Source organism: Solanum stenotomum, chromosome 6 (assembly GCF_019186545.1).
Source record: "Solanum stenotomum isolate F172 chromosome 6, ASM1918654v1, whole genome shotgun sequence".
In the NCBI taxonomy this organism is placed as follows: Eukaryota; Viridiplantae; Streptophyta; class Magnoliopsida; order Solanales; family Solanaceae; genus Solanum; species Solanum stenotomum.
This window is the reverse complement of record NC_064287.1, coordinates 1130379-1155509: the sequence shown is the minus strand read 5'-3', so window position 1 is coordinate 1155509 and position 25131 is coordinate 1130379. Positions and strand designations below refer to the sequence as shown.

The 25131-nt window shown below is 32.8% G+C and overlaps 2 protein-coding genes across 2 annotated transcripts; one reads left to right on the top strand and one right to left on the bottom strand.

The window, feature by feature from the left end:
* Positions 1-8761: 8761 nt before the first annotated feature.
* LOC125867202 (F-box protein At5g07610-like) lies at positions 8762-9217 on the top strand. Its single transcript, XM_049547627.1, has one exon. The coding sequence runs from the start codon at positions 8762-8764 to the stop codon at positions 9215-9217; it is 456 nt and encodes a 151-aa protein (XP_049403584.1).
* A 14377-nt stretch (positions 9218-23594) lies between these two features.
* LOC125867201 (F-box protein At5g07610-like) lies at positions 23595-24600 on the bottom strand. The gene is made up of 2 exons (XM_049547625.1): positions 24078-24600; positions 23595-23845 (listed from the first exon to the last, which is right to left on the bottom strand). Exons 1-2 carry the CDS (start codon positions 24598-24600, stop codon positions 23595-23597), a joined length of 774 nt encoding a protein of 257 aa, XP_049403582.1.
* Positions 24601-25131: the final 531 nt, after the last annotated feature.

The window sequence follows — 25131 nt, the reverse complement described above, 5'->3', positions numbered from 1 at the left end:
CACAACCCTCGTAAATATTACATTTAGGAAAATAATTTTATGATAATACTTTGCTACCAATATGATGAGGCATCTTCAACTTGGCTCGATTTGTTGCCTTCCTAGTGCTTCTTGCCAATATTTGTTCAACAATAAGCTTCTAGTGCAAGTAATTAGGCATAGGTTAGCTAGTTGGTTCATCTAGAATGCTAGTACACTATGTATCAAACATGTTCTATACTTAGGTTTGGTTTTAGGTATATTAGGTGCTAAGGAGGAAAATCAAACTATGGAAAAGAGTACCAAAGTAAACTATTAACTCAGTATGAGTACCTGAAAACTTTCAAAAGAAAATGTTCCTTTACTACCCATTCCGACTCTTTTTTGTCTACTCCACTGTGGACATTCTTAAGAGACTGTTGGATTGGCTTGTCCTTCACATATTTTGCATGCTAGTGTCCTCTCCATTTGTTCCATAACTTGTTCATATCCATTCCAATATATGATCACGATGATCATTCATATTAGCACTCTCAAATTTAGGCTACAACAATTGAAACATGAGTTGAGTTATTATTTTCAGAAAATGAAGTGGCATCATATGTTGTCAGGTGTATATTAAAATTGAAATGTTAAAATTATTCGACAAGTGTACATTACTTTTGAAACTTCCGTTAATGAAAGATATAATGCAGAATCAGGTGTAGAATGGATTCAAAAGCTTTTCAACAACTGCTAGATGGACAAGAACATGTGATGTATGAGGTAACACCAAAGAATTTGAATAAGGTGTATATTTGTTACCTCAACAGCTTCCCACATGTGATTCCATTTTTCTTTCTTAATATCATTCCACGATGATACCCCCAAGGGACAAATGTTACGATCACGAACAATTTTTTCCAAATGCCTTGAAAAAAGATTGCAATTTGTTCCAACCGTTCGATTATTGTAAAATGTTACCTTCAACTTTTGTCCAATTTCAAGTGAAGAAACTTCTTTGCACTTATTGCTTCCTCGAACTCTTTTTACCTTTGTAGGATTAGATGAACCTACAATTGCATAATTTGATAAAAACTATAGCAATCAAACTCATTTCTAATACTTAATAACATATGAATTCAAAATATCATACATTTTATGCTGTTTGAGAGTGTTTCATAACTTGATCAATAGATGGAGGCAATGAAACATTGGTTTTCATGTATATCCTCTTTCTCACTTACTAATTTTTTGCATTTCTTGACTAGAAGACATGGTAGAACTCAATTTGGTGCATTTAGTATGAGTATCATTAGCAAAAACAACAATCTTGTTGAAAGATCCCACCTCATATTCAGAAATTTATAAAGAGGAGCTCAAAGATCCAGCTCTTTTCTCTAGTCCCTTTCCTATAGCACCTGGACCCACTAAACCTGATATAAAAGTTTATCAAAAACTTGAAACACAATAGATTTTTAAAAAATACAATACATTTGAAAAAATCTTACTTGTTTCAACTTCTTGGGTGTATTTCTTAACTCGATTAGTAGATGTAGGAGATGAAGTATTAATTTGAATGCTCTCATTCTCAAAAGCCATGAAGTTCTTATACATAAATAATTTACAAATAAATATTTTGTTAAATTTGTAAGGTTTCACAAGTTGAAAGATAAAATATATGTTATACATTTTAATTAATTGAAAGTTAAATATGTTTCATAATATACTGCAAGGATCAAAACAAAAACTTATCAATACTTCAAGGATTAAAAACATCAATTTCCTCTCTCAATCTAGATTTGTTACAATATATACATTTTACGTTATAAATATTAAATATTGTAACCTATAAATATTTTTTGATTGATTTGATAATATAAAAAATCTTAATGATATTAGTTGAACTGTTTGATGTTAGTTTTAATTTTTTTAAAAAGAACTCTTTGATGTTTTTATTTCCTCTTTTTGGGGATTGTTTATAAAGTGTATAAAAAGGAACAAATATGACAAAAAATTTCTCTCTCTTTACAACGTGGAATTCATGCAACATATGACAATTTTTTATCTGGCATAATACATATATTGGACCCTAAACTTGCCTTCAAATTTTAACTTTGACCTCCAACTTTCATAGTGCACAAATAGGCACTTTAACTATCCAACTTTTAAATAAATAAACACGCCATTTTTGCAGCCAAAGAGCATGAAATGCAGAGCCTCTCACGTGTATTAGCGAGCCACTCAATTGTTGCCAACTAATTAAATATATTACAAGTCGATTTTTGAACTAAAAGAAATTAAAATTAATTCAAATTCATATACAAGGGTAAAGGGTAAAAGACATTTTCATTTCACCCGATCGTCTCTCAAAAGGTCAAAACCCTATCTAGGATAAATGTAACACCCCAGAAATTTTTTGAACTAAGACTCGAATCATCCTTCGTTGTGAGTAGGATTTTTCCGAGGAATTTAAAATTTCTCAAGTGTTAAGGTTACTAGATATAGCACCTTGAGTTCCAAAGGGAACTAAAGAGAGTTCATTCAATTCATTCGTAAGTTCTTTCAAGTTTTGGGTCAACTTCAAACAACCATAACTTTCAGTACAGGATGAGATAGGTGGCCCGTAAGATATCAAATGAAAGATCTTTGAATTATCTTTCCAAGACCACCGAGTTTTCTAAGTTTAGAGTTTGGATGAGTGAGATATGCCTTTTTGAAGTCATGTTGTCCCATTAAGGAAAGTTACCTGAAAATAGTGAGGGGTATTTTGGTCTTTTCCTTACCCAATCAGATTTAATTCATTTTTAGTAAGGTTTTAGGTGTCTAAACTGATTAGGTTCAGTTTTATAATCCTAATCTATGCTTAGGGTTTTAGTTGAGAGTTCAAGAAGAGAAAAGAGGAAAGGATCAAAGCGTTCGTCGAGATTCTTGAGTTTTGTTGTGGATTTTCACCATGGGTTTGATCCCTAAGAGGTATGTAAGTTTTCATAGTGTTGGGTTCGTTCACCCACACGCAATCCTGAGTTTCTTTTTACGAATTTCATCCATAAGTTTGGGTATATTGAGTTCTTGATAAGTGTTCTTGAAGTTTCATTTTAAATCTTGTTTTGTTGGGGTTTGATGAATTCTTGAGATGAAAGTTAATGATTTTAAGGGTCGTTTTGAGTAGATTAGTGTGTACTTAGGTTGGGTATTCGATTCTAAGTGATTGGAGAAGAACCACGTACTAGATTTTACTCGAATTAAGGTCAGAAAACGAGTAGAAAAATTCGTCAGAATTGTCTGGGGAATGGTGGCGCGACGCGCCACAGATGCGCTAGCAGGGAAGTGCGCCAAGATAGTGCCTTTGAAGTTTAGGGGCTGGTGCCCCACGCTATGAATGCGCTAGGGTCGCCTGGTCCCACTCCTTTTCTGCCGGTTGTCCTGTTTGAGTTCCTTTGAAATGTATCTTCACCCCTTATGATTCTAACTACTCTAAACTACTTCTAAACACCTAGAAATCATTCATAACATGAATCATAACCTTGAATTCATAATTCAAATTCAAGGTAGAGTTAAGAGTCAAGTCTTGAGAGTTCTTTCGAACATTTTTGAGAAAGTCCTTTGAGTCTTTTTGAGGAGTCTTCTACAATTTTTAATAGCTTGTTTCAAGACTCGAGCAAGTGAGAATGAGGAGAATGTATTCATGAGTCTACATTATCATCGATATCCTTCATATCATGAATCATAAATTGAATTCATAATTCAAATTCAAGAAAGAGTTAAGAGTAGAGTTTCAAGAAAGCCTTTGAGTTCAATTGTGAATCCTTTAAGATCAACTATGGATTTTGAGTTAAGTTTTGAAGAAGTAAGTATGAGAATGAGAAAAATCGTATACATGAGTAACATATTGTTATTTAGACCCTTGAGTTGAGTTGTTCATGTCCATAACTTCCGTATGAACTCCATCAATTGAGTATATTTGAGAGGAGTAGTATCTCCAAGTTCTAAGTTCTTGAGCATTGAGTTTTAATCCTTTCGAGATTATATTCCTAATCATGGGACTACAACATGTTACCCATGAAGGTCTTTGAGTCGAGTAGTCATGCCCATAATTTCGCATGAATCCTATGAGTCGAGCAGTCTTGAGATGAAAAGTATCATTGAGCCCTTGAGTTGAGTAGTTCATGCCCATAATTCCCACATGAACCCCCCTCCCTCCCCCCCCGAGTCGAGCATTCTTGAGATGAGTAGTATCATAGACCCCTTGAGTTCTGGAATTGTTGAGTTCCAAGTATTGAATTCTATGCATGGTTATTGAAAACCTTGAATTGAGTCGTTCACGTCCATAATTCAGCATGAACCCTATTTTAAGAAGTCTTTTTACAAATTATTTTAAAACTTATTTTAAAGACTTGAGCACTGAGTTGAGGAAGATTAGAGCTGAGTTCATTTTTCTTTAAAATGATATATGGGAACTAAGTATTCCCAAGAGTAAATGTTTTCACATTTAAGATGAGAGGAAACTGAGATTTCCAAAAGAGTTTTTGAGCAGTTTGAGTACCATCTCTTTTAAGAGAAATATTTTTGAGTAATAATCTCAAACCACAGAAAGAGGAATGTTTTCTTTAAAACATAATGAGCTAAGCATATTTCGGGAGTAGTATTGAGCACCGATATGGTGGAAATTTCATACAACTGACAGCCCCCTTAAACCATGTAGCCAACGTGGGTAGAAAGGGTCATACTTTTTATATGATTCTTTAATGCTTTTAGCATAGACTAGTGGATCCACTTAGTGAGTAAGACATAAACCCGGGCAAAGTATAAGACAGTTCTGGCAGCATGGGCGAGACGATGTATCATCACATAACTCATAGTGATGGTTGTCGGTTAGAGAATCTCCCACAGAGTTTATTTTGTATTTTTGCATACAAACAAAGTATATTGTATTTTTATACAAGTTGAGTTATTATTGTATTTTTCAATACATTGAGTTGTGATCTACTGTTTTAAAAGTTTTCCATGTATTGCATTTTTTATCATTGCTTTATCATGAGTTGAGTATTCTCCGAGTTGAGCATCTTACATCTGAGTTGGGTACCTTATCGTTGAATTGATCCCTATTTCTTTGAGTTGAGTTGAGTGAGTTGCGAAGAATTACCCTTACATGCTCGTACATTCCATGTACTGAGCCATTTGGCCTGCATCATTTCATGATGTAGATACAGGTATTCAGGATCATCAACAGGCATTTCGTTGAGGTCATGGGATGTTCCAGTCAGCTTTGGTGAGCCTTCTTATATTTCGGAGGACTTCACCTTTATCTGACAGTTGGTAGTTTTTAGATGTCGTAGGTCTTGTCCCGATATCCTTCTATAATAGTAGAGGCTTCATAGATAGACAAAGTTGAGTAGTTTTCAGTATGTATCTTCTTTGAGTTGGTTTTACAAAATCTGAGTCATCTATTGAGTATTTTTTTCAGATTTCTTTAAAGCTGAGTATTTGAGTTTATTGAATTTTATTCAGTTTCAAGCTTTTGTATGCTTGAGTTAGTCTTCCGCTTGTAGTCATTCAGGATGAGGGTTCGTTTGGGGACCATTAATGGTTCTCGAGTGCCGGCCACGTCCAGGGTGTAGATTCGCATCGTGACAATAAACAACCAAAATCTGGTGAATCAAAGGAAAAAATGGTTCAAGATTTCTGCTGAAGCTGATGTTCATATGTTCATCTTCCTCAATTTAGTCCAGGTATGCCTCAATTTTGCCCTTTTGAAAGTTTAAACAATAAAAAGATGTCTTAAATGGAACCATACCTGACCCATCCAAGAAACCAACGACCTGGATTGTTTGCAAACCAATAAATCTTCATTATAGCTCTTTTTGCACAATGACAAAAAAAAATTAGAAGTCATTTGCACTAAATATGAGCAGAAATCGTTCTAAAGAGAGGAAAAAAATCTTGGTTTGAAAGAGGAGGGAAAAAATGAGATTTTGATTTGGAAATATAAAGATATATATAAAAGGGATTCATTAAGGGTAGAGTTGTCATTTCAGCATTTTTTTTACCATTGTGGGCCTCAAAAATTATTCCTAACTCGCGCTGAATAAGTGCACACCACGCGTTTTGCCAAGTAGGACTCGTGTGTTTATTTATTTAAAAATTGGATTGTTAAAATGCCTGTTTGTGCACTATGAAAGTTGGAGGTCTAAGTTAAAATTTGAAGCCAAGTTTAGGGTCCAATATATGTATTATGCCTTTTTATCTTATTGTTAAAATTATCATTTTACATATATTTCTTCTTGATCTAGAAATATTATAGTAGTAATTAAATTAAAATTACATTATTATGAAATATGCAGGATGTTATTCAGTATTGAATGTATCTGGTCTCACTAGTGTAAGCTGCAAGTCATCTACAGGTATAATCTTTAAAATTGAGTGATAAATTATGTGTGTTTAGTAATTATGAAAAAGTTGTTTATCAAGAATGATCACCATCTCAGGTACTATTCATTGCCTTCAGTGAAGACTCATATCTAAATTTATCAAGAAATAATACGACACTTTGCTATAGGATTGTTTGCAACAAATTCTAATGTTTACGATTAAACATCATCTACCGAGAAAAAGGACTTATTAAGTGGCGTGTAGCATGACGATGTAGAAGTTGTTAGAGAACAACTGAAGTTGGATGTAGTGGCGGAGTCATCTTATGTTAAGGGACGGAAAGTTAATTTGTTCATCTAGGTTAGAATTTTAATTCGATGTATATATGTTAAGGGTACGCAAGGGTAAGGTCTGGGTACACCCCTCCTCCTAGATTCTACTTGTACGATTATACTGGTATGTTGTTGTTGTTAAGATGTTGGTTCATGAATTTTATGTACTTCCTCTCTTTCAATTTGTTTGTCTGGATTTGATATGAAATTTAAGAAAGTAAAGAAGAATTTTGAATCATGTTATCTTAAACTAAAGTGTACAATGTATCAAAATGAACTTTAATCTTGTGTATTAAATAGGGATAATACATATATTTGACCTTAAACTTGGCTTCAAATTTTAACTTTGACCTCCAACTTTCATAGTGCACAAATAGACACTTTAACTATCCAACCTTTTAATAAATAAACACGCGTGTCTTACCTGGAAAAACGCATGATGTGCACGTTTTTTGCGCGAGTTAGGAGTGATTTTTGAGGCCTACAACAGTAAAAAAAAATGCTAAAATGACAACTCTACCCTTAATTAATTTTATTTTTTTTTAGTTCAAAAATGCACGTGTAAAGTGTTTAATTAGTTGGCAGCCATTGAGTGGCTCACTAATACACGTGGCAGCTTTTGCATTTCACGCTCTTGGCTCCAAAAATCGCGTGTTTATTTATTAGAAGGTTGGATAGTTAAAGTGCTTGTTTGTGCACTATGAAAGTTGGAGGTCAAAGTTAAAATTTGAAGTCAAGTTTAAGGTCCAATATATGTATTATGCCTATTAAATATGTCACCTGAAAAATTGAAATTAAAGAGTTGTCAAAAGGAGAAAAAATGCTCTTTTCTAAACGGTCTTAAAAGAAACGTATAGCAAACAAATTGAAATGAAGGAAATCGCAGCTCTCACTGCTTATTATTGTTGTAGAAAAAGAAGAGTTTTTTGCCATTAGCAATTCTAAAATCATGTTTTTTGCCTTGCAAGAAGTTCTTGATTTTCATTGTAAGTAGAATGAGTAATGATATTTATTTTCTTTTTGCTGCAACTTTTGTAAAGAATAATGATTCATGAATATATAAAGGGAAAAGTGGTAAATATACATCTTAATTTTGCAATTTCGACCAGATATACCTATAGTTAAATAAATGATATATATATATATATAGACCCTCTCCGTCTAACAGATAGAGCATATTTACCCTTTTTCATTGTATGTGTTCATGATTTATGAGGAACACGAGGAAAGGGTACTTATTTTGTAGAAAAAGAGGAGTTTTTTTGCCATTAACAATTTTGAAATCATGTTTGTGAATTTTCATTCCACCCGTAGGATTACACTGAGTTTGTTGTCGTTGTCAGGGGCGGAACCAATATATTGTTAGGGGGTTCAGCGGAAAATATTACTCCCTCCATTTCAAACTAATTAAATTGTTAAGGTGTTTCACACCCTTTAACAAAAGAAGATTAAAACATTATTAGGTATAGCTTTCCATTTTCACCTTTATTAATTATTGTCAAATTTATGATTAAAATAACTAAACATTAATTATATGACTAATTCCAATACTAACTAATGAAGGGTAAAATTGGAAGAACATTCTAAAAGTAGTCTTGAAAGTTGAACAATTAAGTTGATTTGAAAAAATGAAAAATGTCTCAACAATTCAATTAATTTGAAATGGAGGGAGTACTATTTATACATGGTTAAATTTTTTTAATGTATATATAGTAGATGTCGAACCCCCTTCAACTTGTTCGTGTGTTTACTTCTTCATTTTGAACCCCTTATTGAAAATTCTGGCTCCATCACTGGCCTGGTTGTTGTTTGTGAATCTTCATATAACAACTCTGTATTTTTAGAGTATTAGATGCTTCAAAAAAGTGCTCTACTTTGTTTTGTTGCAACTTGAAAAAGTAATGACAAAGTGAATTGTGTTTTGTGCACATTAATGGTTCTGCTGGAAACACAACATGGACTCTTCATTTTTTGTAATCCATTAAATGTTGTGATGAGAATATTGAAAGTCTCTTGTTGGAGACTGAACTCATCCTTCCCATTTCATTATATTTATGTAAGTGTTTGAATAGATATGTTCTTCATACAAACATATCAACATGTCTTATAGTGCTGAAAAACTTGAAGGTAGTGATGATCTTTTAACCAACATTTTACTACTCCTTCCTGCAATGCCTCTTTTCAGGTTCAAACTTGTTTCGAAACGTTGGATGTCTCTCGTCTCCGATCCCTGTTTTTCTTTCCTCTGGAAGCCTGAATCTTTTCCAACTGCACTCATTCTGCACTCGCCTTTTCTCGATTATCCTTGTTATTGCATTCCTGATAAAACAAAATCTAAAGCTTCTATTAGATTCTTTGATTTTATAATCAAAGACAATCCCATTGACAATGTTGTAATTTTGAATTGTTGTGGTGGTTTACTTCTTTGTCGTAAGAGGTTCTTTGATTACATTGTGTGTAATCCAACTACAAAGGAATTCCATACTCTTTCAAATCCAAATGTGGAGTCAGTAAACATGAGTTTGGCTTTTGATCATTCGATTTCGCCTCATTAAAGAGTTATAAATGTTGGGTTCCATTTCTTGATTCATATAGTTTTTGGCATTGTCTCCCTATTGAAATATACTCTTCAGATACCAACTCATGGAGGCGATCACGAGTCCAGTTCCCAAAAGAATTTTTGAGCTATTTGGGACAATGTAAGGGAGTTTTCTTCAATGGAGCTATCTTTTGGATCTTTAAAGGAGTAATCAGTTATCATATTTGGTTCTTTACATGCCTTGTAAAGCTGAGTTAACGGTAAAAGGTAGGACTTGTGATAAGTTGCCATTACCATCAGTTTGTCATTTGTTCGACAATCCATTCTGGATTGGAAGCAAATTAAACTGAGTAACATAGGCCAGTAAATAACTAGATCTATAGGGAATGTGTCTATCACTTCAGTCGCTCAATCTTAGTCGTAATCAATCAAAATGTAGCACTTCAGGCATAAAAATCTTTGTTTCGGAGTCTGTTTTTCACTCTTCTTCTACCGAATATTAGCTTGACTCAAATTAATTTCCATTAGTTGGTTGTTGCCTTTTTTTATCTTCTTGAGGATAAGTTGGTCAGGATTATTTACTTTGTTGTTGACTATAGTTGATGATAATTGATACCCGATGAACGTTATGTTTGCTATGTATCACCGTTTCTGCTTATTTCATTGATAAGATTCTATTTTCTGCAAAAAGTGATATTTATCAGAACGGATACTAGTGCACTCTTCGTTGATAAGGTGTTGCAGTCTTAGTCCTAGTGCTGTATTCTGCACTTTTACAACTCAAAATTGGTGTGTCCAAAAGGAAAAATCTTCATATTCTCGAACAATGCACCTCTCTAGTAGTATACTTCGGAATTTCTGTAGAGAAAACTTTGGCTTGTCAATATCCCATCCCCCTTAAGTTTGGCTCCTTAGCTGCTACGTGGTTTCTGACTAAGAGTAACACTTTGATTGTACAAGTCGTTTTATACCTATTGCATAGCTCGAGTTGCTTGTTAACTTAAATGTTGTCTGGCTTCATCTGTAAACAATCAAAATCCTCTCTCAACTTTAATTTAATTTTATAACTCTACTGATACAAGGGTAAAATTCAGCAACCATACGCGAAACTATAGGCAACATGAAGATGCACTATACTCAAAAACCAAATATAGCATATGAAAACAAACAATTTTATGAGTTCACTAATACAAGAGGAATGCAAATACAAATGCAAATGATTCAAACACGACACAAAGACTCAATATACTCAAAAGCACCAATTGTACTACAATAAAAAACTTGTTCATCTTCAACATCATAATCACAGAATTTCTCAAATGTCTTGTTTATAAGATTGTACTTCATTACCTTATCATCATTAACAACTGCCAGAACCAAAAATGCATCCTCTTCTCGTTTACCTCGAACCAGAGATAATATCGTAAAATTACAATAAGTCAACTCATGATCAGGATGTTCAAAATCAACCTTGTACTTAACAAACCATTCAGAATCATCCCTTCTCATCTCGTATACATCAAATTGAATCGTGTAGAATGAAATTTTTGTGGTGCAAATGGCCACAAGATTCACCAAAATATGTTATAGGTACGCGTAAAAGAATTTCCATCAATAGATCATCAATCGAAACAACTATTCGAGCTGATGATGGCTGCTCTAAATCTGAAAATTTCGGGATCTTAAGTTTAATGCCTTGCATTTTAGTAGTAAGTTTTTCTTTGTGTTGTGCAAGAGTTGCAGATGATGGATGCATATTTAATATAACAACATATAGGTAAAGATTTAGATTGCTTAGGAAGTTTCATTATTTGAATAAGTTGACAAGGTCAATGATGTGAACAGATGATCAGAATTCAGAAGGGGCTACTGTTTTAAAATAAGTGGTGTTTGACGTAATCATGATATTCTTTTGATTTTACCTTTATTTAAATAAATTAAGTTTTATATAACAAATAAATTACTAGAGAGCTACATCTTAAAAAGGATAAGTTAGTAAATTATATTTTAATGTCACACTAAAGTATATGGGGCCTAATATTTAAATGTGACTTTTAACTTGACCTTAACTTGCAGTTCTACCATTTAATTTTGAGTGTAAACAAGTAGACACTTAAATAAAATTGAATAAATAGACACATTCGTTTTATATGTGTCCTACATGATAATTTTGTGTCCTATGACATCTTATATTTATTATGTCATGTAGGACATGCGTGTCTATTTGTTCAATTTAATACAAGTTTTAAGTGTCTACTTGTGCACACCTAAAATTGAAGGACATAAATATCAGTGAACTCAAATTAAAAAACATATTTCTGTGGTATGCCAAGTATAGAGTAAATTTAATGCGATCAATCTATGAAACTAACCAACTTATTTCAGTTGAGTAAATTTTACTTGGTAGAAAATAGAATCTGTGTGGATGATTAAGAAGAAATGTACAAATCTGTATTGGCTATCAATTATCATCATGTCATCAACTATACCAATAAATTCTTATAGACTATGAAATCATTTTTCTATTTAAAAGGGAATGATATATTCTCAAAATATGTGGAAATAACAATAACTATTGCGAATTTTTTAGTGTGTATTCATTTGTGCAAGATTTACATGTAATATACAGCATCTAAGAAAATGAAATAATAAAAGAATACTTTATATTCTTTACATCTATCTAATATTTAAGACCCCACTTTGTGACGCTACACAAAATATGTTGTTGTTATTGTTGTATACATTTGTTTAATTCAAATTGGACTATGAAATAACAAACTAACAGTAGAATATGTATATACAAACTTTTTTTTGTTTTTAAATTGACATATCTATTTTATTCGTGCACTGACATCACGCTGACATCATCACTCACTTTTTTTTTCCTTTTATGATACCATCACAATATATTAAAGTATATAAATATACTATGATGATATCAAAGAGTAGCTGAGCAGTGTCTTCGTTGAAGGACTGATTCTTCCTCCTTGATACTACCATCAATGTATAATATACTCTGGTGGTATCAATGAGTAACTGAACAATGTTTTCATTGAGGTTTGCTTCAATCCTTCGATGAGATTACTCAATCATCCATAATACCATTACTAAATAAATACATATTGTCGTGGTATCATTGAGATATGCTTCAACTCTTCAATATTTTAATTTAAAATAGTTCTAAAAAGAGTCATGATTTAGATACATTTTTTTTTAATTTGTCAAAAGAGAAGAAATAAAAATATATTTTCTACCAATTTAGAGTTTAAATAAATAAGATTCGTGACTTTAAAATAATTTTCTCTTAATTGTTTCTTATTTATTTCTTAAAAAAAGAGTTCAATCCTATATGATACCGATAGAGTATCAATATACCGACATAGTATCACAGAGGATTAAGCTCAGTCCTATATGATACCAATATGGTTTCAATATACCAACGGAGTATCACAAAGAATATATTTTCTACATACTAATTTAGAGTTTAATAAATAAGACTGTGACTTTAATATTTTTTCTCTTAATTGTTTCTTTTTTATTTCTTAAAAAAAGAATCCAATCCTATATGATGCCGATGGAGTATCAATATACCGACAGAGTATCACAGAGGATTAAGGTTAGTCCTATATAATATCGATATGGTATCAATATACTGACAGAGTATCACAGAAAATTAGTTCATAGTAGTGATGTTGACATCATGTGTAAAATAAGAAAGAAGAAAGTGGAGTAAGCGGCTAAATAGTTTGGGTCATGGGTCCATTAAGGTAAATAGTTTGGGATGAGTTAAATTTGGGTAAACAGTTCCATAATTGAATCTGTTTTGTTTAGTTTCCCCTATACAAAATATGTATTATAGACATAGATATGCTGATGATGGGCTGCTTAACATTTGTGGCCTTGAGGCCCAAAGTTCACACTTCCTGCAAAATGCCTAATCGTTGGCCCAATAATTCCGTAGCAATGTTTCGATAAAAAAACTTAAGGTGTGAAATTTCGTAAGGGAAAAATATAGGATGAATTTCCTCGTGAATGTGGGGTCCTCGAGAACACGACAAGGATGCTTGGTGTGGGTGCGTGGCTCACCAAACAAAATCTCCTTGGTGGAAATTATAGGTTGAGTTTTCTTATGAGTGTGGGGTCCTTGATAACACAACAAGAATGTTTGGTGTGTGATATGCCCAAATTACACCTCCCTAAATAAGTATAAGTGGTTGTTGTTCAAATAAAGAACCTAACAGACGTTAGGGTCGATCCCACGAGGATCAGGTCTAAACTTAGGCTAATTTGTTGTTAATTATACTTTTAATTTAGTTATTTCCATAAAGGCGCGGAGTTTTGCAAAATAATAAAAGTTTAATTGATTGATTTCAATAACAAATAACCAAGTAAACAAAATTGAATGTTTTGTAGAATCAAAAGAAGATAAAACTAGGGTATATGTGTTCCCACAAGTCCTTAAGGCAGTAAACCCTGTAATAGTAACATTGTCTATTGTTTAACATGCAAAGTCGGTAAGTTAGGTATCTTCTAAGTGACTGGTCGACCAAATAGGAAATTTCACCAGGCAACTTGGTCGGTCTATGGGTGTGTGCTTTACTAAGCCTTACCCTTGACCCCAGATTAGCTATGACAGAGGTGGTTCAAGTTATTAGATGTCGGTTGTAGTCACCAAATCTCCATTGTTTAATCTTGTTTCCCATTCATTACTTCCTTGATCGAGAAAGTAGGAATAAGGGGGGTTCTAACGCGGGCCCTTATTAAAAATCAATTAAAGCGAAGAGATTAACAATACATGCATAAACACTTATTAAAAAATTACTAATTATTAGGTCTACATTGTTAATTTCTCATGGTTCCCACAACCCTAGTTGTGGAATTTAACTACTCATGCTTGAGTTATAACAATTCATATTAAGGTTGTTAAAATAAATCATGAACTTACAATTAGAGTAGTTGAAATCCAGATTCTAGAATTGGTGAACAAAAGATGTATTATAAACCAATGATTCAAGAATTAAATGGAAAAGTGTTTGCCAAAATAATTCTCAAATCCAAAACTCAAAATACAAGTTGTCTGACAGTTAATTGAGAATTAAACGACTATTTATAAATATATAATCCTAAACTAACTCGGGAAAGGAAACATAGGAAAAATATGAGTCTATAGTTCTTCTATGGATTGGTCATACAACTCATAGAAACCTTCCGTCAAAACAACCTTCTTGGTAAAATCTCTTAACTTTTCTATGGGTGTGTTCTACGACCCGTAGAACTTTGCACAACTCGTCCTAAATTCTCGTCGTCCAAGTACTAGAGCTCAAAATCTTTGATCTCTCCTACGACTTGGAACTACGGATCGTAGTTCAGTCTCGTCTCCCAACACTTAGCTCTAAAAACTATCATTGCATTCTATATATGATTCATTTCTACGGCTCGTAGGTGACGTCGTCCAACCTCAAAAAGCTGATGCTTCACCCTGTTTCATCCTGATTTATCAAAAACCTGTTTTCCTATAAAACATAAGTAAAATACCATCAAATGTACTAACAAATGCTTAAGGCACATGCAAAACTCCAAGTTTAAAGCATGATATGTACCGTAAATCTGCGGTACATCAACATGACTCACCAAACAAAAACTCAATGTGTGAAATTCCTTAGGGGAAATTATATGATGAGTTTTCTCGTGAGAGTGGGGTCCTCAAGGACACGACAAGGATGTTTGGCGTGGCTCACCAAACAAAACAAAAGCTCAAGGTGTGAATTCCGAGGGGAAAATTATAGGATACATTTTCTCTTGAGTGTGGGGTCCTTGAGAACATGACAAGTATGTTTGGCGTGGCTCACAAAACAAAACAAAAACTCAAGGTGTGAAATTTTGTGAGGGGATTATAGGATGAGTTTCTCGTGAGTGTGGGGTCCTCGAGAACACGACAAAGATGTCTGGTGTGGCTCACCAAATAAAACAAAAACCGAAGGCGTGAAATTTCGTGGGAGAAATTATAGAATGAGTTTTCTCGTGACTGCGGAGTCCTTGAGAATAATTTACACAATAAGCATGCACTACACCATTATAGAAGGAATGATATTTCTAAAAGAAAAGGAAAGAGATATAGAGAGGTTCATATATATTTTGATCCTCAAAAATTAAGTATAAGTAGGAAATCCTTGAAGCAACAATCTATATCTTATGAGCAAAGATGTAGTTAATCTTGGAACTCCATTAGTTGAAGGTGAGATTCTACCTTCAATTTTCTGTTGCAAATTTAATAATTTTCATTATAATGTTAAAATCTACTCATTCCTTTTACATCTATTTTTAATTGTTATATGAGCTAATTGTTTTTTCTTGTTACTACAATAACAATAACAACAACAACAACAACAACAACAACAACAACAATAATAATAATAATAATAATAATAATAATAATAATAATAATAATAATAATAATAATAACAGCATAATAATAATAATAAATCATACAAATCTCTTCTTTTATTTCAATTTATGACTTTAATTACAAGTTAAATGTTCAAACGACAAATTAAATAAGATATTAAAACTCTAAACTTTTTCAATGGTAAAATAATTAACTGTAGAACTTGATTAAATTACAGATTTATGTACACGAAGGATAAAGTATTTATTTATAAAGCATTTGATTTGATTTCTTTCTCTTTTTTTTCTTAAAGTAATTAAATATTTGTTTCTCTATTCATATATTCTATTCATATCATATTATTTGGCTTATATTGATCTATCACACTTTTTTTAAAAAAATATTTAAGTAAAGACATATTTTACTAAACTAATCTTATTTATGATGTTTTGAAATTTATTTTCCTTAAACGAACGCATAAAATGAAAAAAAATATTTTTAAAATAAAGGTCAAATAAAATAAAATGGCGAGAGTATCAATGTTAACTTTATTAAAGGTCAAATATTTCTTATAAAAATAAACTTGGGAAATCAGATAAGATAATCATCCACCTCTTTTTATTTATTTTTATTTGTTTATGAAAGTTTGAGTCTTCCTCATAAAAAAACTTTTTTATTAGAATTTAAGTTATAACTCTCTCTCCTTTTAGGTATTCAGTATTCAAAATTGATCTACATAGATTCATGTTGGACAAATTCACTAACGGAGATAAAGTGGATCTACAAGAAGTTCTTCATCCTTGTCACTCGAATTCAAGATCTCTGGTTAATAGTAAAGGAATTTTATATCTCTTCACACGACTTTTCTGTAAGTTTTAATATATCAATTCATTTCCCTTTCATCAATTTGGTACCAATTGCTCTATCTTTTCTTCAAATTTATCCTATTAATTTTTCTATGATGTAAAATTTTTCATTTCCAAAAATATAAAAATTGATTTTTTTACATATTATGGAAAAATGATACTCGCCCAATCAGTTATCAAGTTTACCTTTAAAGCAGAAAACTTAAAATTCTCCACCATAAACATAATATGTTTTATGTTTATGGTTTATTTACATACAAAAATATGTAACCTAACATACGGATAAATATGGAAAAATTACTTAAATACACAACTTAATTTATCATATTTTCCAAAATTCCTTACCATTTTAAAAAATTCTTATTTTCCTCACTTTCTCTCCTAATCTCTGATACACTCCTCAAACTCTCCACCCACATCGCTTAATTTCCCCAAAATCAGCCCAACTTCCCCAAAATCATGCTTAACTTTATCAATTTCAAATTCTAAAGAAGGTAGAAAAAATTGTATTCATACCTATCAGTATTCTTCACAAACACGTCTTTATCAGTGGGAATGGACAAAGATTTAGTAGTGGTTCTTCCCTCATGAATAACCAGGAATTCAAACCAATATTTAATGCCTTTATAAACACAATTTATTTCACGTTTGAAGCCAAGAACTACTCGAGTTTGATAAGTTTATTGACCAGAGAGAAAAATACAGTTCTTGAGATGGACTAATTCTACCAATTGCTGGGAGGAACTGAAGACACTAAAATAAGGACATATGTGACTAGTATAGCACTTGTGGACCTTATGGAGTTTATAATGATGGAGATCTTTCTTGTAAGTGTCCTGATGGTTTCATAGCTACATTACCAAAGGATTGGGACAAGATTGTTGACTGTTTTTCTAAAATTTTAATGTATCAGAAAAGATGAACAACAAAAAGTCAAAAAAAAAGTCAACAATATTGTCCCAATCATCTGGTGATGCAACTATGAAACCACGAGGACACTTTCAAGAAAGATCTCCATCATTACAAACTCCATAAGGTCCACAAGTGCTATACTGATCACATATGTCCTTATTCACTGTCTTCAGTTCGTCCTAGCAATTGGTAGAATTAGTCCATCTCAAGAATTGTATTTTTCCCTCTGGGCCAATAAAATTATCAAACTCGAGTTGTTCTTGGCTTTGAATGTGAAATAAATTGTGTCCATACCGGCATCAAATATTGGTTTGAATTCCTGGTTATTCATGAGGGTAGAACCGCCACTGAATTTTATCCATTCCTACTGATAAATACGTGTTTGTGAAGAATATTGATAGGTCTGAATACAATTTTCTCTACCTTATTTAGAATTTGAAATTGATGAAGTTAAGCATTATTTTGGGGAAAATGGGATTTTGGGGAAATTAAGAGATGTGGGTGGAGAGTTTGAGGAATGTATCGGAGATTATGAGAGAGAGTGAGGAAAATAGAGATTTTTGTAATTTTTTAAATGGTAGGGAATTTTGGAAAATATGATAATTAAATTAAGTTGTGTATTAAAAGAAGTTTTTCCAAATTTTAATTGATTTGGGTTTTCCATCCAATTGAGGGGCACAAATGATGAAATTAGTAGCGTCGGGGTTAAGAATAACTTCATTTTAACGGTAAGGGATTAGTCAACCAATAAAACAAAGTTGAGGGGTATTTTTTTTACCCGTATCCCTAACCTTAATTAGTTTTGATACTTGATACAAAAATTCTACCAAATGTATCATTTATCATGTATCAGGTGTTGCTATGTATCTTCTACCTTATTCAAATTTACAAGGATATGTATCCGTACACAGTACCAAATCATATTAGTGCTACATAAACCTTACTATTTTGTTAGCTAAACATGTGTGGTTAAAAAATTTCATATATGAATTTGTCAATACTGTCTTTTTCTATTATAAATAGACAACTAAGGAAATGATACATAACAACATGTCATGACTACATAATAGCGGTCTTGATGTACAACAATGCATCTGATACTTATTAGCTTACATGATACATTAAAGTGTCACACAAATTTGTATTAGATTCATATATGGTATACATAAATGTTATTATCAAAAGTTTGTTTAGTTTTAGGCAAAATAAGAAGATCTTGCAGCTATGCATCTGATACAATAAATATGGAGCACGTCAATACATATATTAAATCATGTATTAGATACACAACATAATGAATCATGTACAAATCATTCTGTCTTTCAAACAGTGTAATATCAAATAAATTTTTTTATCAAACACAACTGCACAAATTGTGTGTTAGATACACAATTTTATGGAACAAAATATTACATCTACTAAATCATGTAGATGATACACGATAGAATATATCGGATACACAACATTCTATTCTTGCATGAACAAATACACAATTCTTTAGGCATCATACGTAATTTTGAATTTATACTAAGTGTATTTGATAAATAGCAACTACCACACACTAATGTATTGATCTCAAACCTAACATCATATGTGCAACAATTACTAATTTAATGTATCTAGTAAAAGTACAACACTTATTAATCTAAACAAGATACATAAATAGTAATGTATTGATAAATCTATCCATCTCGAAAACAAAATTCAAAAAATGATTACAAAACATTATAAAAGGTATGAATGATCCCTCAAAGCTATGCATCTCTTCAACCATTTTGTATGTTGTATCAATGATAACTGATACATTGAAAATCTAGAATCTTGTTTCTTCACTTCAATGATGTATCAGATCTCCAAATTTTTCATCAACTCATCGATCTCTAATTCAGCTGTAATGGTTGATTTGAGATTTACAAAACCAATATTTTGACCAACAACAATTCCATCACTTTGTATAGTTCATACCTTTCATCACTTTCTTGAATTCTAGAGTGTCTCAACAAGATCAACATGTTCATGTTTTATCAGTTGTCACTCCCCAAGCCTACACCTTGGGCGTGACTAGCACTAGAGAACTATTGTTGGCCCAAAGAGAACCCTTGGCCTGGCTTAACTCTTAGCGGACGACTTAAATGACAAGATAACAATCTCAAAAGATAACTCATGCAATAAACTTAGAATGTCTTAAAAGAAGCATTCAACTATCCAAAATGGCAACTCAAGTCTCAACATCAATACTAAAATGGAAAAGACTCATAAACTAACAATCACTAACTGTCTATGAAGCCTCTAACAACTCAGATGGACATCGGGACAAGACCCACGACATCCTAATGAACTAAAAGGATAAAGTAATAAAAAGGGGATCCTCCAAAATCAAGGAGGCACAACCAACAATGTCACGCCCCGAGCCTACACCCTGGACGGGACTAGCACTCAAAAACCATTGGTGGACCCAAGCGAACCCTTATTATGATGTACTGATGTACTGATGCCAGTTGGCCTGCATCTTATTATGATGTAGACGCAGGTACCCAGGATCAGCATCCAGTACGCCGTTGATCCAGCTGAGCACTCCAGAGTCAGTGGTGAGCCTCCTTGCATTCCGGAGGACTCAATTATTTTGTGTTCTTAGTTTTGTTTTAATAGGGTGTTGCGGGGTCTTTCCCAACAGCCATCTCAGTATTTTAGAGGCTTCATAGACAGTTAGTCAGTTAGTTTTGAGTCTCTCATCTATGTATATATGTAAATATTCTATTTTGAGATTTGAGTTGTCTTTGTGGCCAGACTTTATAAGTTAAGTTGTTTTGTAACCTTGCATTTGCATTGAGTTATTCTGTTAGGTTAGGTTTCCGTTGAGTTAAGAAAGCCAGGCCAAGGATTCGCTTGGGGCCAGAAATGGTCTCCGGGTGCCGGTCCCGCCCAGGGTGTAGGCTCGGGGCGTGACACAACGTTTGGATACGGTTTTGAAACAGAGAAGGGATCTTATAGGTACGCGTAAAAGAATTTCAATCAATAGATCATCAATCGTAACAACTATTCGAGCTGATGATGGCTGCTCTAAATCTGAAAATTTTGGGATCTTGAGTTTAATGCCTTGCATTTTTAGTAGTAAGTTTTCTTTGTGTTGTGCAAGAATTGCAGATGATGGATGCATATTTAATATGTCAACATATAGGTAAAGATTGCTTAGGAAGTTTCATTATTTGATTAAGTTGGCAAGGTCAATGATGTGAACAGATGATCAGAATTCAGAAGGGCTACTGTTCCACCTTTAACTTTGGGTCTGCCTGTGGGATTACACTGAGTTTGTTGTTGTTGTCGGGGATGGAACCAGCATATTGTTAGGGGGTTTGGTGGAAAATATTACTATTTATACATGGTTAAAGTTACTCCCTCTGTCCCTAATTATTTGTCCACTTTTCATTTTATAGGTGTCCCTAATTACTTGTCCATTTTGACAAGTTAAGAAAGGACCAAAAAATTTCACCTATTATACCCTCAATTAAATGACTAATTATTTTGAAAAATGTAGAACTTTTCATCCACTTCATAATTAATAGGGGTAAAATGGTAAACTCACTATGTCATTAATTATTTTCTTAATAGGTGTGCCAATTCAAAAGTGGACAAGTAATTAGGGACAGAGGGAGTATTTTTTAATGTATATATAGTAGATGTCGAACCCCCTTCAACTTGTTCGTGTGTTTACTTCTTCAAATTTTGAACCTCTTATTGAAAATTTTGGCTCCGTCACTGGCCTTGTTATTGTTTGTGAATCTTCATAAAACAACTCTGTATTTTTAGGGTATTGGATGCATTAAAAAAGTGCTCTACATTGTTTTGTCGAAACTTGAAAAAGTAATGACAAAATGAATTATGTTTTGTGCACATTAATGATTCTGCTGGAAACACAACATGGACTCTTCATTTTTTGTAATCCATTAAATGTTGTGATGAGAATATTGAAAGTCTCTTGTTGGAGACTGAACTCATCCTTCCCATTTCATTATATATATGTAAGTGTTTGAATAGATATGTTCTTTATACAAACATATCAACATGTCTTATAGTGCTGAAAAATTAAAGGTAGTGATGATCTTTTAACCAACATTTTACTACTCCTTCCTGCAAGGCCTCTTTTCAGGTTCAAGCTTGTTTCGAAACGTTGGAGTTCTCTCATCTCCAATCCCCGTTTTTCTTCTCTCTGGAAGCCTCAATCTTTCCCAACTCTACTCATTCTACAATCGCCTTTTCTCGATTAACCTTGTTATTACATTCTTGATAAAACAAAATCTAAAGCTTCTATTAGATTCTTTGATTTTATAATGAAAGATGATCCCTTTGATGATGTTGTAATTTTAAATTGCTGTGGTGGTTTACTTCTTTGTCGTAAGAGGATATTAGATGAGTACATTGTGTGTAATCCAACTACAAAGGAATTCCATACTCTTCCGAGTCCAAATGTGGGGTCACTACACATGAGTTTGGCCTTTGATCATTCGATATCGTCTCATTACAAACTTATAAATGTTGGGATCCAATTCTCGAGTAATCCCAAAGATAGTTTATTTTATTGTCTCCCTATTGAAATATACTCTTCAGATACCAACTCATGGAGGCGATCACGAGTCCAGTTTCCAAAAGCATTTTTGAGCTATTTGGGACAATGTAAGGGAGTTTTCTTCAATGGAGCTATCTTTTGGATCTTTAAAGGGGTAAATAGCTTTTGTTATTTTGATATTGATAAGGAAATTCTCCACTCTTATCAATTGCCTGAAATGAATGAGCAGTATTACTGTGGATGCGTCCGCGGGAATTACATCTGGTTGGCTCTTCAGTCAGTGATCCACATCATATTGATGTCTTTGTATTGCAAAATGACTACTCTTCTTGGAGCGCAAAGTATTGCATTGATCGACGTGAACCAACTTCATGTGCAATTCGAGAAATGATTTGTAGTTCACCGGGACTTACTTCTCTTGAGTTTACATTTAGTGTGCTTTCTCTTATGACAAGTGAAGGGAATAATCAGTTACCATATTTGGTTCTTTACATGCCTTGCAAAGTTGAGTTAACGGTAAAAGGTAGGAGTTGTGAGAAGTTGCCATTACCGTCAGTTGATCATTTCTTCGACAATCCATTCTGGATAGGAAGCAAATTAAAATTAGTAACATAGGCCAGTAGATATATAGGGATGTGTCTATCACTTTAGTTGCTCAATCTTATTCGTAATCAATCAAAATGTAGCACTTCAAGCATAAAAATCTTTGTTTTGGGGTCTGTTTTTCACTCTTCTTCTACCGAATATTAGCTTTGACTCAAATTTCCATTAGATGGCTGTAGACATTTTTTTTCTTCTTGAGGATAAGTTGGTCTAGGATTATTTACTTTGAATCATTCTGGGGGTCCTGCCTACTTTATCTAGATAATTTTCTGGTTTGTTATTTTTGTTGATGAAAACAAACAATTTTATGAGTTTACTAATACAAGAGGAATGCAAATACAAATGCAAATGATTCAAACACAACACAAAGACTCAATATACTCAAAAGCACCAATTGTACTGTTGGGTTCTGAAGGGTGATTAAGGTGTCATGCGGAAGCTTACAAATTGCAAATCATATAGTTGATAAATCAGATAAAAAAAACTTGTACTAAAAATATAATATTATTATATGAAAACTATATAAAGAAAAATATTAAAACTGTTGAGAGATTAAATCTCCCCATAAACAAAACTCACTAAACGACTACATTGTGTATTCTATTATGTTATACTATGAGAATAGGGATCTTCAATTTATAGATCTCCAAACATTTCCTCTAAGGAAAGAATAAACCAAATATAAGAAAATTATATTTTCCTTTCAGAAAAAGTTCAAGCATTTATGGTAATACTTTGACTTTTCTTTAAGGAAAAAAATAAACTTCAAATAAGGTAAGAAAATCAGGGTAAAACCCTAACATGTACTACAATAAAAAACTCGTTCATCGTCAACATCATAATCACAAAATTTCTCAAAGGTCTTGTTTATAAGATTGTACTTCATTACCTTATCATCACAAACAGTTGCCAGAACCAGAAATGCATCCTCTTCTCGTTTACCTCGAACCAGAGATAATATCATAAAATTACAATAATTCAACTCAAGAACAAGATGTTCAAAATCAACCTTGTACTTAACAAACCATTTAGAATCATCCCTTTTCATCTCGTATACATCAAATCAAATTGTGTTGAATGAAATTTTTGTGAGGTGCAAATGGCCACAAGATTCACCAAAATATGTTATAGTTGTTCCTTGATCATCTGGAAAATGTGGCATTGGCATTATCCCTAACCTCTCAAAATCAAGATTGTAATATAAACAAGTCAAGTTTCCAATAGTACTAATCCAGTAAATTGATCCATTCCAATAAACCCCTTTGGAGAAATTAACATCAGCAATGAATGGATCACCTGATAGTCTCCATGTCCCTGTTTCGAGTTAATTTCACGTGTAGTCATTAAACTTTATCCACTATAACAAAAAAAATAACACAACTACTTTTTGTCATATGCTTCGCGTAATTAAATATTAAATTAATAAAAACACATCTTACATTCTAGTCTGTGACAAAAAGGTAGAGTTTAGTTAGTTACTTTACTGTGACAAAAATAATTTTGTAACTTTTTTATATTTTAGAGAATACTTATGAAATTCACAAACCTGTTTGAGATGAGTAGATTTCAATCTGATAATGTTGAGGAGACGAAACAGAATCGCGAACACATATTACTTTGTAATGAGGAGACTTGGCAGGATCAAAAGCTAAGCTTATACCATGAATTTTAGAATTTTCAGTTTCAAGAACTGATTTTGGAAGTGCTGTGTAATGTTTCGTAGTGGGGTTGCTAACATAGTAATTTGTTTTAGCTAGACGCGAAGGGGAGTTGGAACAGAGTATTAGTCCATTGCAAGATTGCAGAACACTAATACCAGAAGAGTCTTTAATGAATTTGAGATTCTTAAATGGTGGTTTTGGGGGATTTTTCTTATCAAAATGAACATAATCGAACTGGGGTTTTGCTGGAAGAGAATAAGGACAGGTCAAGAAAAGGCCTATTGCGCGATTTGGATTGGGTTGACAGAGGACAGAAAAATGTGGATGAGTAATGATTGAAAGCCAACGTTTGGATACGGTTTTGAAACAGAGAAGGGATCTTATAGGTACGCGTAAAAGAATTTCCATCAATAGGTCATCTATCGAAAGAACTATTCAAGCTGATGATGGCTGCACTAAATCTGAACGTTTCGGGATCTTGAGTTTAATGCCTTGCATTTTTAGTAGTAAGTTCTAAATGGGTAATTTATATGGGTATCCATTCAAATTATCCATCTTAAATGAGTTGGGTACCTAACTCATTTAAAAATGGTTAAAAAGGAGTCATACTCATATTACACATTTAAAAGTGGGTACTTAAATGGGTAAACGAGACTCATTTATCAAAGAAATAAAAGTGACATTAATATTTTTTTTAAGGTGTAGGAGGTCGGGGTAGGAATGGGTGGGATAAAGGAAAAAAACCAACTTTATTTTTGAAAAACAATTTTTTTTTTTTGGGGAAGGGGCTGGCTGGGTGGGGTTGGAAGGGTGGGGGTGATCAAAGTAGTAAAAAATAAATTTAATTTCTTTTAGAAAACAAATAAAAAAAAGTAATTTAATTTTTTAGGTGCTGGGGTGGGGTTGGGGGGTGATCAAAGTAATAAAAAATAAATTTAA

Excerpts from the sequence above, each read along its gene's own strand:
- LOC125867201 (XM_049547625.1), bottom strand. The coding sequence starts at position 24,600 with ATGGAAATTCTTTTACGCGTACCTATAAGATCCCTTCTCTGTTTCAAA. Across the intron at positions 23,846-24,077 it reads AATCTACTCATCTCAAACAG|GGACATGGAGACTATCAGGT; the intron begins GTTTGTGAATTT and ends AACTCGAAACAG.
- LOC125867202 (XM_049547627.1), top strand. The coding sequence starts at position 8,762 with ATGTCTTATAGTGCTGAAAAACTTGAAGGTAGTGATGATCTTTTAACC.